Source organism: Enoplosus armatus, chromosome 19, assembly GCF_043641665.1.
Source record: "Enoplosus armatus isolate fEnoArm2 chromosome 19, fEnoArm2.hap1, whole genome shotgun sequence".
In the NCBI taxonomy this organism is placed as follows: Eukaryota; Metazoa; Chordata; class Actinopteri; order Centrarchiformes; family Enoplosidae; genus Enoplosus; species Enoplosus armatus.
This window is the reverse complement of record NC_092198.1, coordinates 7,857,030-7,871,651: the sequence shown is the minus strand read 5'-3', so window position 1 is coordinate 7,871,651 and position 14,622 is coordinate 7,857,030. Positions and strand designations below refer to the sequence as shown.

The following is a 14,622-nucleotide window of genomic DNA, read 5'->3' as shown; positions in this document are numbered from 1 at the left end:
CAGTTCATTCCTTGCTTTTATATTTCAAACACGGGCATAAGCAATTTGTTTTTCTCAAGGACAGAGCTTTAAGCACTGATTAATGTCATCATACTCTTAAAGCACCTAACGCCAATGCCCTTTCTTAACCCTTTTTTTTTCATTGTGTGTTTCATGCTCCTGTATAATCTTTTGTGTTGTATTTTCAATTAATTGATAGTATCCTATCATAATGCACGTTTTTTTTTTGTGTGTTCATTGTAATTTTGCTTACAGAAAAGGAAACTTGCAGTGCAACAGGGAGTCACATCCGCTGCATGTTTTATACCATTATTTGCTGCATTTTCATGTTTCAATAAATAATGTCGAGCACAATGGCCGCACACAGTGTTTTTTATTTGGATGACACCATTATGGCGTTAATGCAAATGAACACCAGTTCTGTATAACTGAGCTGGATGGTGTATATCTGTGTGCTATTGTAGGAGAGGGATCCCCCCTCGCTTTCCCTTGAATGACATTTCAGGAGGAAACACATTTGTAACACAGCACGTACAGTAGCTATACCCTCGCTCCCATCACCGCCCCCTCCCCATCCAATTTACCAGCGTGCGATGCATTTAGATTCCTGGGGGTGTAGACACACTACATGGTTCTCACATGACTGCGCTGCATATTATAACTCAGGTTGGAAGCCAATGGGGTTTCGATGTGAGAGTGACGTCAGGGGGCGGGTCGGTTTGTTCATGTATGTGTGTGTACGTGTGCGTATGTGCGCGCGTGCACGTGTAGAAGCCCCCTCCGCCAGGCAGCTCTCTCGCTCTGTACAGGCGCAGTGTGTGCAGTGTGTGCAGCTCGGCTGGCCTCCCTACGCACTGAATGGACTAGATTCCCAGCCACGTAAGAAGCACAGCGGCACCACGGGAGAGAGGATGTCCTGCTGAATCAAGGGATAGGCCTGGGAAAGTCGGCCGGCCGTCCCTTCCTTCCTTCCAGCAGCTTACAGCAGCAGACACGCAAGACAGACGACACTTTTCTTCCACAGGACGAGACCAAGTGAAAGAGAGAGGACGTCGACTCTCGCACACAAAGAGCTACAGCGGGGTTTTTTTACCGGATGGGGTTTTCTCCTTCTGTGGTAGATGACAATCGCCGTGCATGGATATGATCCTGGGGAACAAGGCCGTGCACTGACCTAGTAATAGTTAGCCAAGGAAGCTAACTAGTTAGCTCTGCACCTGCTAGCCGTCATTTGTCTGTCAAATTCCGGCTAAATTCAGCGGCTATAATTAGCTTGCAAAAACTTGCTTTATATATATTTTGCTTGTGCATTTTTTTCTGTGCCTGCAAAACAAATTGTTTCCGTTTTACGAAACGTGCCATACCATTAACCGGCGAGATAAGCTAGCAAACAAGCTGCCGGTTCACTTAGCATTCTTCATTCATTGTAAAAGCTGAGTTTGGGTTGCCTTTGTTACAGTTTGGTCGTGCCCACTCGCACGGCTAACGTTAATGAAATTGCAGCAGGTCTGTGCAAAGGGTTTTCAGTCGGCTTAGGACAGCGATTTTGTCATTTTAGCCTGGCCTTATCCCTTGAATGGAAAACAAAGGGGGGCAAATGAACAGTTGAACTCTGCAGAAAAAATTACAGACCCCTTTTTGTTGTATGAAAACCAACGAGCCAGCTTTGCCTGTTGATAGTCTGTCACATTATCCCGCAGCGCGTTAAATCTATTCTTCATCTGGGTTTTTTTTTAGTTTTTTTTAACTTTATTCAAGAATTACTAAAAGTATCAGAACGATTTGCTATATTGCACTGAGTTTACAGCAAAGTGGTGCCCTTATCGAGGAGGAGGAGAAAAACAAGGAGGAGGAAGGCCCCCGATTTTGTGGAGTTATCGCACTTATTCCTCATGAACATACAGAGGTCAAATCCAATTAACATTTCACGTTATGGGAGATCGCGGCACAAATCGCACGATTTCGAAGAATTGTCTTGCTTAAGGACTACAGAGTCGCACCAGAGTTTCAGTCCCAACCTCGGGTCCCCCAGCCCACCGGAGACCCCGGACTCCTCGCACTGTATCTCCCGCATCGGGGACTACCTTTTGTTGGAACCACTGGAGGGAGACCACGTTTTCAGAGCCGCCCACCTGCACAGCGGGGAAGAGCTCGTATGTAAGGTTAGTATGCAATATGGTACACGGATCCTACCTTCAAGCTCCCAGAATATCTTTTTCCATTTACTTCAAACAGGAGTGAGCAATGTGAAAAGAACACGATCAGGACAGAATGACGTGTTCTTACAGGTCCCTCACCTTTTGCATTCATTATCACATGAATGATTATGGCTTCATTTCATTACATATTGTCCCAAATGTAATCAACATACTATACAGAGAAATACTGAGTTGGTGTCTATAGGTTGGCTATTGCTGCAAATCCACAGTCCCTCAACTTTTTAATAATTGCTTGAATTGTAAATGGAGAGCTGGCAGAGCAGCCTAATGGAAAAAGTGAATGGGGCGAGCTGCGTGGTTTGGATTGCATGATGTAACGTTGACAAAGGAGTGAGTAACCACGCACACACACTCCTCTCCGTGCTGCTCTCGCTTACCCATGGCTTCTCTCTTTCATAGTGCCATGAATAGAATCCTATTATTTCACCCATGGTCTTATATTTGGTGCATAAGCATGGCCTTATTGCACCTTTTGCAACAAATATCAGTGGGATTGTAATCTCGTGAGAACAGTTGCATTGAGAGAGACAAGCACACAGGGCCAGGGAACTGTACAAGTTCAGCCAGCTGCTGTGACATTGGCACCAGCATTGACCCCTCTAACCATAAGAAATAAACCACTTTTCCAACCTCATGGCCTTTCCTCACCACATTTATAGCCCATATTGACTTTCCTATATTACTGATTATAAGGGCAGCAGGGTTGTCCCTGAGGTGCATTCCAGCTTTAAGCAGGCTAAGTGGCTTGATGAATTGAGACGATAGTTACATGCACCGTTGGACTCATAAGGCATGACATATCCGATAACCCGTACCTTTTGACTCAAGATAATGTTTCGTCATGGCAATAACAAATTAATGGCCTTTGGCAAGGCCTGTGAGCTAACTACCTTTTGACCTCGTCTGCTTTGTGCCGGTTTCAGTACAGCACCAATCAATCCGCACTTCAGGATTGATCATTGCTGCCAAGCTGGAAGCCTAGGTCACAACTTGAGATCTTGAGAGCTGTGGGGTGTATTTGCATTGACAGTTAGCAGAGCACCTGGACTGGTTGTACTGAAAGTCAATTGGGGGTGGGGGGTGTTACTATGGAAACAAAAGAGACACTGCAACCCCGGGCTGCAGTACAATAGCGTTCACTAACATGATGCTTTCACTTTGCCTCTGTGCAACTGTACTTCCTCTGCCAAAAGAGTAAACACAAGTTTGGTGTCACAAGAATGTGGTAGACTGCTCACATTTTAATTAAAGACCATTTGAAACTCTTTTAGTTGGATTTAGTTGTTTGTTTCCCAAGTGGGAAAGGGAAGCATTTGACTGTTTGGCAGATGTTCTCAACCTAAGATCCTGACACAAAAGCAACCACCTAATGAGACAGTTGCACCCTAGATTGAAAAAGGATAGCTACTTGGCTAAAATGTAGACTGTAAATATAAATGTTTTCCTTTCTTATGATTGCAGGTTTTTGACATCGGCCGATACCAGGAGTCACTGGCGGCCTACTTTGCCCTGGGCCAGCACCAGCATATTAACCAAATCCTGGAGATCTTGCTCGGGGAGACTCGGGCCTATGTGTTCTTTGAGAGAAGCTATGGCGACATGCACTCTTTTGTCCGTACTTGCAAGAAGTTGCGGGAGGACGAAGCTGCCAGACTCTTCTATCAGATAGCCTCGGCTGTGGCACATTGCCACGACAACGGACTGGTCCTCCGTGACCTCAAACTGAGGAAGTTTGTCTTCAAGAATGAGGACAGGTGAGTTCTGCAGAAACCATAGTCTCTGTTGAGCTTTGACCATCACTCTGCACTTTGTCATTATTCGTCTGTTTCATCTGTACATGTTGTATGTGATATAACAACCGTGTCGGTACTCTGTTATATCTCAGCTTACAGCGAGGATAGTGTAAACTGAGACGATGTAAGACTGACATGCCTCTCCCAGATGTTATGCAGCACAGGAAACATAAGCCCTCTGTGTCTCCCCAAGCTATTTTTGTGTACAAGGTTTAGTAGTGGATATGACGCATATATACCGATTATATGGCATGTGGAATCACGCTTGGGGAGGATCATTGCAGTTATTCCAGCAGCTGTTGAACTGAAAAGCAGTGACAGAGAAGTTACCAGGATTAGCCTTTGCATGACAGGTGATCAATTTAGGCGAGCTTTTTGCCACTGCTGCACTTCTGTAGTGATCAGCAGGAGAAATCTGTAGAATCACATTTAAACAAGACAGGTTTACTGACCCCTGGTGGCAGCATTTGAAAACAACACGCATAAAATCCAGGCATCTGTTGCCACAGCAACCTGAGAGCACCCTTTTCATTAATGAAGTTTTGAAATTGTATTAGATGTCGGTTCATTCTCAAAATATTTGACTACACTTTTTATATTGCTAATGCTAAAGTTTCTTTGGGAGACTTCTTTACAGCCAGTTCTTATCTACTACCCATGGCAGAGGCACAGGCTGCGCCTCGATGCCCTCTATCTGAATGTGTGACGTCACACTTTGGCGCTAACTGTGGAAAAGGGAAGTTGAGCTGCCTCACATATTCAGTACGGGTCCAATGACCTTGAATGTTACACCAGACTGCCCATGAGCTGGGATGCCGAGCCCCCCCACCCCTCACACCCTCCCATTAAATGATTGATGTTGGGTGAATTTTAAGAGTGATGGTGCAGGACAGTATTGGGTCACATTTACTATATGGCCTGTCAAGAATCCTCTTACACCTTTTTCAGTCCTCCTGGCTCAGTGGACACGAGAGTACAGAGATGAGAAGACAAAGCTGCTTTAGAGACTGAGACACGAAGACCTGCTCTCGGCTTCAGCCCAAGTGTGTGACAAAAAGCTGCGGTGAATGCACGGAGAAGGAAAGGGACAAGACCAGACATAGAAGTGATACTTGAGCAGGCTTGTGCTAGCTTCCTGACCTGATTTTTGTCATTCTGCTGTTAGCCTTAGCCTTAGACCAAACAGCAGCCCGTTTTTTAAAGAGAATTGGTCAGAGGTTGGCCTCTTCTAGAATCCAACACAGTTACTTCAACAGTCGATCTCTTCCTCCTACACCAAGCTCATGAGACATTCTAGGATCAGCACACATTTAGCTTAAATAAAGACTACGTGCTACTATTAAAAATGGGTCTTTCTTTTGTTTTTCGTAATTGCAGGTTTGCACATGTCCTCTGAGCTGTTATCCAGGCAGTAATATGCTGTATTTAAAAAAGCACATGGTACTTTATCTCATAGAGGAATAATGAGCATTTGGCTCAAGGAAAACAATAGAATTGTGCTGATATGAGAATGTGAAAACGCTCTTCTGCATATTAATGAAAGCAAATGACTATTGCTGACAATGAACCAGTTAGTGTGCTAATGTGAAAGTGTATGCACGTGTTGCAGACGGCTACAAAAAAAATACATTCTTGAATATGTCGAAGCCCGTGCTTCTTGGTTTCCTTTTTCCTAGTGGCTCCCAGTAGATACTATCACACACCCTGGCTCTTTGTCTAGCGCATCATGTCTCATGGACCTCACACGCAGATGGCAGCATTTGTACAGCCCCAGAAGTGTCTCTTACCATGCACGTGGAAATTTTTCTTGCCCAAGCCTCTCAAGATTCTTTAGTGACAACGCTTCTGAACAACCAGCCATTATTATCAGCACTCAAGGGTATCATAGCTGCTATTGTGAGGTTTAGAGAAGAGTGCAAATAGATGGGATTTTGAGGGGGAAGAGCAGGAGGGGAACAAAAAAAAATCCACATTGCCGGGTCCTTGATTGTCTGAGCGAAACAGCTCAATGCATGAAACTTAAGATGATCAGTCACCCGTAATTGTGTTTCCTTTGAATTGTGGAGGTCTTTTGGAAAGCCTATTTGTACGTCGATGCTTTTTGGCTGGGCTTTTATCTAAGTGAAAGGAAATGTCAAACTTAAGCCTAGAGCATTATGTGCTCTACTTCCTCTGATATACAAAAGCGATGGATCTAAAACACTTAAGAAGTCCATCAGAGCAAATTGCCCCACTCGAGTGTCTTTTGTATTTCATTTTTTGTTAGTTGGCATCCAAAGATTGGAACTATGATAGTAATTATTACTTAATAACATTCACATTAGCACATGATTCTGTGTGTCCGTTGTTTTGTAAAGCAGTATCATCATGTTCAACGTGTTCTTGATTCCCTTGTGTGTCTCCAGAAGCCTTGTGAAGCTGGAGAGCCTTGAGGACACTTATATCCTGGACGGTCATGATGACTCCCTGTCAGACAAACATGGCTGCCCAGCCTATGTCAGTCCTGAGATCCTCAATGCTAATGGCAGCTATTCGGGGAAGGCAGCTGATGTCTGGAGTCTGGGCGTCATGCTTTACACCATCCTCGTGGGGCGCTACCCTTTCCATGACGTTGAGCCCGGCTCTCTGTTCAGCAAAATCCGCAGGGGCCACTTCAACATCCCCGAGACGCTCACACCCAAGGCCAAGTGCCTGATCCGCTCCATCCTCCGCCGGGAACCCACAGAGCGCCTCACCTCCCGGGAGATTCTGGAGCACCCCTGGTTTGCCTCCTCCGGGGCACTAGGGGGCACCGTGGTGCATGGCAGAGGAGAAAGAGAGCAGGAGCAGATGGTGCCTGAGGTGAACATGGAGGCGGAGCTGGAGCAGTTCTTCAGCTGAGCAAACACCAAGCACAAACGGACGACTCCGCCACGGTCGGCTCACCACGCTCACAGCAGAGCCAAAAACAGTAGTTTAGAGATTAATAGGTGAACATTTGTCACTCATAATAAAGGTGGTTCCATCCTGTTTCCTTTTTCCACCATTTCATGGAAAACCTTGAGCCTGGCATGACAAATGGCATCTATACGTCACCTGGCGCTGCACCTCCCGTTCGGGGATGTTGCCGCTAGACATGCAAGTTGCAAACAATGTAGCAAATGTTCTTTTTGGGATCTGTTTGGTTTAATGTGGTGCTCATAAAAGTAGACACATTCACCATTTTTGACACTATGGAAAGCATGAAGGGACATAGCACAGGAAACCAAGGAGAACAATTCAAAATGGACTGACAAACTGCAACACCACACTTTTTCTTACAGATTTTGTTTTGTTGTTTTTTGTCATAGCTTTAGGTGGTACCAATTCATACCACAGACCCAGGGTCAGAAATCACAACCCCAAGTTCTATTGTTAAACAAACACAAGGTGATTATCCCTGACCAGTGGTTAATAAATGGAGCAGCTTAGGCTTTTTCTCATCATCAACGTGGTTGACCTTGTCTTTGTTTCATGGTTAAGTTTTGTTTCGTCATCTCTCATTTTTCTCTATTTTTCATGATTGATACATTGACACAGTCACTAAACTCCTTGATGGCCTTGTTTTCAGTAATTTGCCTCCTCAGTCTCTTAAGCCTTTATCACTTTATTCCCCACCACACTTTTGTTTTTCAGTAACATTACTTTTATAAACATCAAAACGTCATTTATTTTGTTTGTTTTTAAGCTATTCCACTCTGTTGTTACTGCTGCTTTAATATCACTCCCTAAACCTCAAACTTAAACCGTTTTGTCTTGGTAAGCCTCCAATGGCATCATGCACTTGATGTGTTGGGTGAATGGACGATTCCACCTCTTAAAATTAATTAAATAAAAGTTTCCTCTTATTTAAATTCATTCTTCAGTTGTAGGAACGAGAACGTAACATTTATTTAAATTGTAACTGCTATATATATATATATATATAAAAATATATATATAAATAAATATATATATATTTAAAACTACATTGCAGGGTTTTTCTTTATTCAGAGATTCCTTTTTCATGTATGATGTAGGCAATATCTTGACACAGGACAGGCACAAAGAGGAAAATGTCTGTCTGAAGTTTTAGAATACACAATATCGTCTGTGCCAGTACTCTGGTGCCCTGACAGCCCACGCCACCCGGTCTCCCTCACTTCTTTTGAAAAACTTGATACGAGATATTCAGTGATAGTATTGCTATGACATGCTCACTCCAGGACCTCATGTTAGTTTTCTACTGCCTGCGTAGGTTCTGTGAAACGATCATGCTCGGAATGGGTACCAGTGGACATGTTTTGTCGTATCTCAATGTTACTTGAATTTGTGTTTTTATCTAGTCATTGGCATGTGCCCCATGAATGCTATAGCCTGCCTAGCAGGGTGGGGGGAGGGGAGGGGTGGGGGGAGGAGGGTGCTTGTTTTTTTAAGAAGAGTTAACATGAAAATTTTCAATTTGCTACTTTTCTGAGTTGCTTTTCAATAAAAAAAACCCAATTATTGCTTTTATGGTTTTTGTAGACTGAGCTACCTTTTATTTAAGTTGGTGCTGATTTGGTGCTAATGTTTAGTCCTTTTGTTTCATGGAGGGGGGTGGTGCATGGTGGGATATCTGCCTCAGATGTTCTGATTGTATCGTAACAGATTCTGGTGTTTTGTCCAAATTTATTCAGTAAATAAATTGTGAACTGCTATTTGACTTTGTTGTTCTTCTCCACGGACTCGATCAGCACATAGAGTTAAAGCTAGACGACACAACATGCAGCATCGCAAAGGCGTGATGTGTTCGTTTGGTCCATATGACATAATGAAAACATTTTCCATTCTTTTGTGTGTTAAATTGCTCATATGTTACAAATAATCAATGAATTATGAAATGCAAATCTCAAGTCAAACATGGTCGCTGACATTTCAATAATAATAATCCATAAAACACATTTTCATAGCTTATCAAAGGACTCATTTTCTCTGATATTTGACTAGAAGGGGAGAGACGGCTATTCATCCCCATGTCACATGTAAGTGATTCCTGCTCCGTGATGGTGGAGATTTTACAATCCATTTCATACATCCACATTTGAAAAATAATTATTTTTCACTCCCAGCACACTCTCAGCCAGTGTGCCCTAACAAAAGCACTTCCCAGCTCATCATGAGATTGCAATCACCGACAGAACTTGAACGGATTCCAAATGAGTGAGGAGAAAGAAGCTTTTGCTCCGTCTGAACCGCTCTGTCAGCCCCACTTCATCTGAATGATTGCACACATGAGGCACGAGGAAAAAAAGGCTCCTTAGTCGAATAATTTTCCTGGTGGCACTCTCGTGAGAGACCCTTAATAACTACAGTCTTTTCTTTTTCTCTTCAGTTTGACAGCATCGTAGTTCTTCAAGTCTAGCTGGTGTTCTCTGGCTCCACTCTGAGGAAGAAAAGCACTTCAGATTCCATTTGGTCACACAAAATTACATACATGCAACAACATCTGTGCATGTGTGTGTGTGTGGTTGTGTGTGTGTGTGTGCCCAGAGCTCTTCCTCCTTTCACGTTCATGCAGAGTAATCCTGATTAGGGTTATATCTAAGTCAGACAGCTGCTGTAATGGCCCAAATGGTTGCTTTCTCCCTGTTTAAAAATAGGATAAATTAATATCCTCTGGCACAATTTAAAGTTATGGGTCGCTGCTGGTACACTTTGACAACCACAATGTGTTTCTTGGACTTTTTATACGTGGAAACAGAAGCCCTGCCTCCTCTTCCAGCTGATCCCTCTGAGCTGACAGAAGATGATTGAGGTACTGGGAGCTTTCGAAAGCCAACCATATTCCAGGCAGCTTTCTTTGTAATCAAATGTGAAATAGATGGATAGCTGGGGCACTGTGTAGTCTGACTTTTGTCTGCAGTTTATAAGCAGAGCACGCCTGAAAGTGGCAACTTGCTATGCAAATAAAGGATGCAAGAACAAGAGTGGTGCTCTGAGAGCTCAGTGTACAGGTAACTGCCTTCATAAACATGGGCTAGTGGATGCAAGCCTGACCTCTAGTGGCATAAGTGGTAAAATACCTCGATGTAAAAATATTCAATTCAAATGATTAGTCCTGCAATCAAAATTGTATCCAATAAAAGTGTAGAATATTAGCTTCAAAAAAGTATTCATCATGCAAAATCAACTGATTCACTGCTATATTACCATATACAATATATCATTGAATTAGTGTTACTGAGGCAATGAAATGTAGAGACCATTTTCTAATAAGGGGTTACAAGCTATAAATGAAGACTTATTAATGGTTGATAAATAATAACAGATAACCGATGTTTTAAGGTTTTTAAAGTTATAAGCCATTAATAAAAGCAACATTAGGGTTGCCAGGTTGTGGTTGGTGTTTATCTTCCCCCCACATCTTCTTTTTTTATTTTTTTATCTAATTGACCATTTGACCTCTGACCTTCTGGAAAAAGGTTTACAGGGCATCTTGACCAAAATATTAACTTAGTAAGATTTACAACTGCAGACTTGTGAACATAATAATTATAACTTACCAACGTTTGCTCATGGCTTATTAGGAAGGGGGAAACTTTTGACCCTTCATTAGTCTTTATTATCAATGATTCAGCAGCTATTTTTCCCAACCTGGCAACCCAACAGTTGTTCTTATTAAAGGGATACTCCAACAACAGTACAACACTTCCATAAAATTGAGGAACTCACAAGTGTTCTTCAATTTTCTTTTCCTACAAACTTTGGAAAGCTCCTTCTTGAACCACAGAAGACATTATACAACTGTTTCCACAGGCTGAGTAGTAAAACTGGTGCCCCTTTAATAGCATATAATGGATCGATATAGTATTAGTAAGTATTTAGTCATTAAGAAAGCCACTTTATTATGGGCGATGTAGTAAAGTTGTACCTAATTGTTGTAGCTGGTCAAGGGGGAGCTCATTGTAACTACCTACTATGTACTGTTGGGTAGTTAAAACAATACGTGATATTCTATAAGCTTATCATATGTTTTGTATGTAAAATCTTAAACAGATGAACAGTGATTTCTACTATATAATACTGGCTTGAGTGCATGGTTAATTTGTGACAATTGTTAATGTGTGTTCAAGTTATTTTTATAGTCTTCGGCTGTGATCAGGCTTGCACTTGAATTAGTTTAAGCAGTTTCAATCTCTGTACCGTGCAACTGGGATTTTGATTCATTAGAGATTCTGGTGAGCACACAATGTGGCAGTAGCAGCTTCATGGGGTAAACATAAACAACAGCTCCTGGGCAAAACGTATTGCTGTTTGTGTTTTAGACAGAATCTGACCAGGTATATAAATTTAGAACATTCTAGTTACAAAAGTCATTACTGGTTGCAAAGATAGAGATTTAAAGGCTGGTGCAAGCCAAGACCAGAACTGCAGACAGCCACATTTCCTCCCCTGCTTGCTTGCACTGCCTGTTGACAGGGATGATTCATCTCATGTTTACACTGCTCATTCAGCGCCGTGCATTTCCACAATATGTCAAGCTGATGGTGAAAGCTGTTGACATTCACAAACTTTCTCAAGACTTGGAAAACACACTGAAAACATCTCCGGCTCTGGTTCTGTTTGAGCTAAATAATTGATGTGTGTTTGCAGCTTATTGTCACACCAGAGCAGCGCCTTAGCTGTCTAGTTAAAGGGGGGAAAAAACATTCAAAACGTTCATTTTTCCTTTTAGGCATTTTAATGTGTTTATCTGTCCTCAGCTTTCTGTCAAAAAGACAAACCAACATTATTTTTTGTCTTACTTTAAAATCCAAGTAAGTTATGGTGGCGCTGCAGGCTCCAAAACATATGCAGTGACCTGCTGCCCTGGAAAATCCTGCTGTCACAGTAATCTTTTGCAATCCTGTCTCTATGGAGATTAATATGAGTATGAGATAACGGATTTAGGGAGGAAGTACTGTGGGCTGTTTTCTCTGATGAATGGGAGATTAATAATACTATCTCTCTACTGTTGGAGATATATGGACCGAAGAGTCTCAAAGCTGACAAATGGAAAAGAAAATATGCCCTGTTATTATTTTCCTGACATTTGAGGATGCAATACAATAAATACATACGTAAATACAAAGATATGTGTTGAATAGGCACCTGGTTTGCCCTAGGATGATGCAGGAACTCCAATCTTTGCTCTTGAATAGTTAAAAAGTAATCTAGACACGTGATACTGTACTGCAGATGATGCTCATATCAAGATGTTTATTCAGGCTTGAGGCTAAATTAGTGTCCTTAAAAGGTGAACAAACAAACTTATTTTGAGAGCATCTTTGGAGGGGGCTATCCCCATATGTCCCCTAATGTCTCCTCTTATGTATGTGTGTGTGTGTGTGTGTGTGTGTTTCCTGGGCTACACCCAATCACTACCAATATGGGAATTAAGTCAGTAGTGTCATCACGTTTACCCAGAAACATTTTCACCATAAATTTTGTTTCTGTGTTTATGTTTAATGGCCTTAGTATTTTGTCAAAGCACAGAACCAGAGAGTAATGTCTTACTGTATATTGCACTTACTCCTCAGTTACTCCTCAGTTCCTTAGCAGGAATATAAGTATTCTGCAATTCAATTAACTCAGCCCGAGATCAGTTTGGATTTTATGTAACTCAGGGGAGCAACATTGCTGTCTCAGAGCGCTGAAAGTTTTTCTGTGTTCCACCAAGCTGCTCCAATTAAGGTTAATGGCATGGTTGTGTAACGATCCTGCTACAACAAAGCCCTTTTCAAACACCACTGTTATTGTGTCTGGGCTCTGGCAGAATACAGGCATCCCCCGCCCACCCCAATCCCCCAACGGAGCCAGTGGGCTATAAAGGTGCTTCAGTGAGCCGGTCCCCAGGCGCAGCGCGGTGCACATGGGTACCCTTGGGTGTTCTGGCAGCAGAGTTTTGTGGCAGAGCACCAAAGAAAACACACAGACAACAGATGGCCTCTGTTGTCTTCCACCCAGCCATGAGGCTTCAGCTGGCTCTGGGTTACAAAACCCACAGAGCAACAGAGAAGCCTGGGACTCAGTCAGGTGGATATGTGAGTCTTAGGTGAAGTGGCCTTCTTATACTGCAAATAATCAACAAGTAACATATAGCTGTATTTTCATACCAAAATGTCAAATTATATATAACAATCCACTTCAACAATCTTTTTGCCAGTGATCATTTATGGGGCGTCACATTTTCTTTAATGGTGGATGAATAGTTTGTATAATTAAAATAGAAAGTGAAAACAAGTTACGTTCTTCTTCAGTGTTTGGAAGAAGGAGATTCAAGATAATTGCTTTCAACACTAGATGGCGCTCAGCAACAGAGTTTTTGAGTGGAAGATCTTAAAAGCAGATATGGACAGTTTTCATGACAGACTCCCAGAAGGACAACATTTAGTTATTTTTTATACTTTCTGGTGAAAGGGGGGTTATTTTCAAAAGGCATACACAGATAAACATGCATACAAGATATGGTATATGGATATTCTCTCTCTTTGTTTTTATACATTTGTGATTTAAAGGTATATTTCCATTATTAATTTGGGCAAATATTGAATGTAAACCCTGGCAGAGGTGAGTCTTGATGCTTAAGTGATGTAATGTGCATGCAATGAGGATCACCATTGACTGTTAAAGGTTAAATCCCAGCTAAAATTGCACTGTTTTTTTCCTGCATTATGTAACTGTTGCTTTTAAAGCCTCGGAAAACTTAGTGTCAAATATCCAGTTTTTCTCAATGATATTAGATATTAATGACTGAATAAGCCAAAGTACCCAGTATTGAATGTATTGCTTATTATTATTTATTAAAACTTTAACAGTCAAAAACTGTATGTGTGGTTTGATCAGATTTGACCGACAGTGGCCTGGCAGCATAAGCAAACAACCTAACAACTTTCATCAGATTTTGATTCACATGTTGCTAAATCCTCATTGGTGCACTGAAGTACGTGACATCAGCATTTTCCAACCCAAACCCTGCTCACTTCAAACCAGAAAAGCACAGATAAAAACACAAACATAAAAATCTCCCATGTGAGATACCCAAATCTGTTCTAACTTTGGCAGATCATACTGTCTTCATGTAAGACCCCATCATTCATAGTAAGAAGCTGATTGAGAAATTAAGTTTTCAGGGCCTTTAACCCCCTTGGCTACAGAACATATTTAATACTTGAACATAGACTGATCACTGTGCTTTTAATGCTTGTGCAGTAGAAACCACGATGATGTTAATCTTGTGATTAACTTTTAACAAGCTGTTTAGTATCAGTTTACACCCAAGGAAGCAGCAACACCCCTTGTGCTTTTTAAAATTGCTCAGTCCACCGAATAACAGTACATTCAACTCCGGGGAGCCAGGAAGTGTGTCAGGCCTCGCAAGCAGTTGCAGAAAATAGGGAAGCATCATCCCAATTAAGAGTTCGGAATCATTTTATGCAAGTTGCTTACATTTGACGCTTCACCCTAAAATGTTTGTTTTTATCAAACGTTGCCCCAATTATCTGGTCAGTAAACAGCATAATCAGAGCCTCAAGATGACAGAGTAAATTGGAGAGTGGTCTTGCGTGCTGTCTTTGCTTTTCACACTCTTT

General features: G+C 41.9%; 1 protein-coding gene across 1 annotated transcript; it reads left to right on the top strand.

Moving 5' to 3' along the window:
* Positions 1-1,198: 1,198 nt before the first annotated feature.
* On the top strand, positions 1,199-7,645 carry trib2 (tribbles pseudokinase 2). The gene is made up of 3 exons (XM_070925808.1): positions 1,199-2,162; positions 3,681-3,973; positions 6,418-7,645. The coding sequence occupies exons 1-3, from the start codon at positions 1,893-1,895 to the stop codon at positions 6,890-6,892; spliced, it is 1,038 nt and encodes a 345-aa protein (XP_070781909.1). The 5' UTR covers positions 1,199-1,892; the 3' UTR covers positions 6,893-7,645.
* Positions 7,646-14,622: the final 6,977 nt, after the last annotated feature.

Coding starts and splice junctions, on each gene's coding strand:
- trib2 (XM_070925808.1), top strand. CDS start 1,893: ATGAACATACAGAGGTCAAATCCAATTAACATTTCACGTTATGGGAGA. Junction 2,163..3,680: donor GGGAAGAGCTCGTATGTAAG/GTTAGTATGCAA, acceptor TTATGATTGCAG/GTTTTTGACATCGGCCGATA. Junction 3,974..6,417: donor GTCTTCAAGAATGAGGACAG/GTGAGTTCTGCA, acceptor GTGTGTCTCCAG/AAGCCTTGTGAAGCTGGAGA.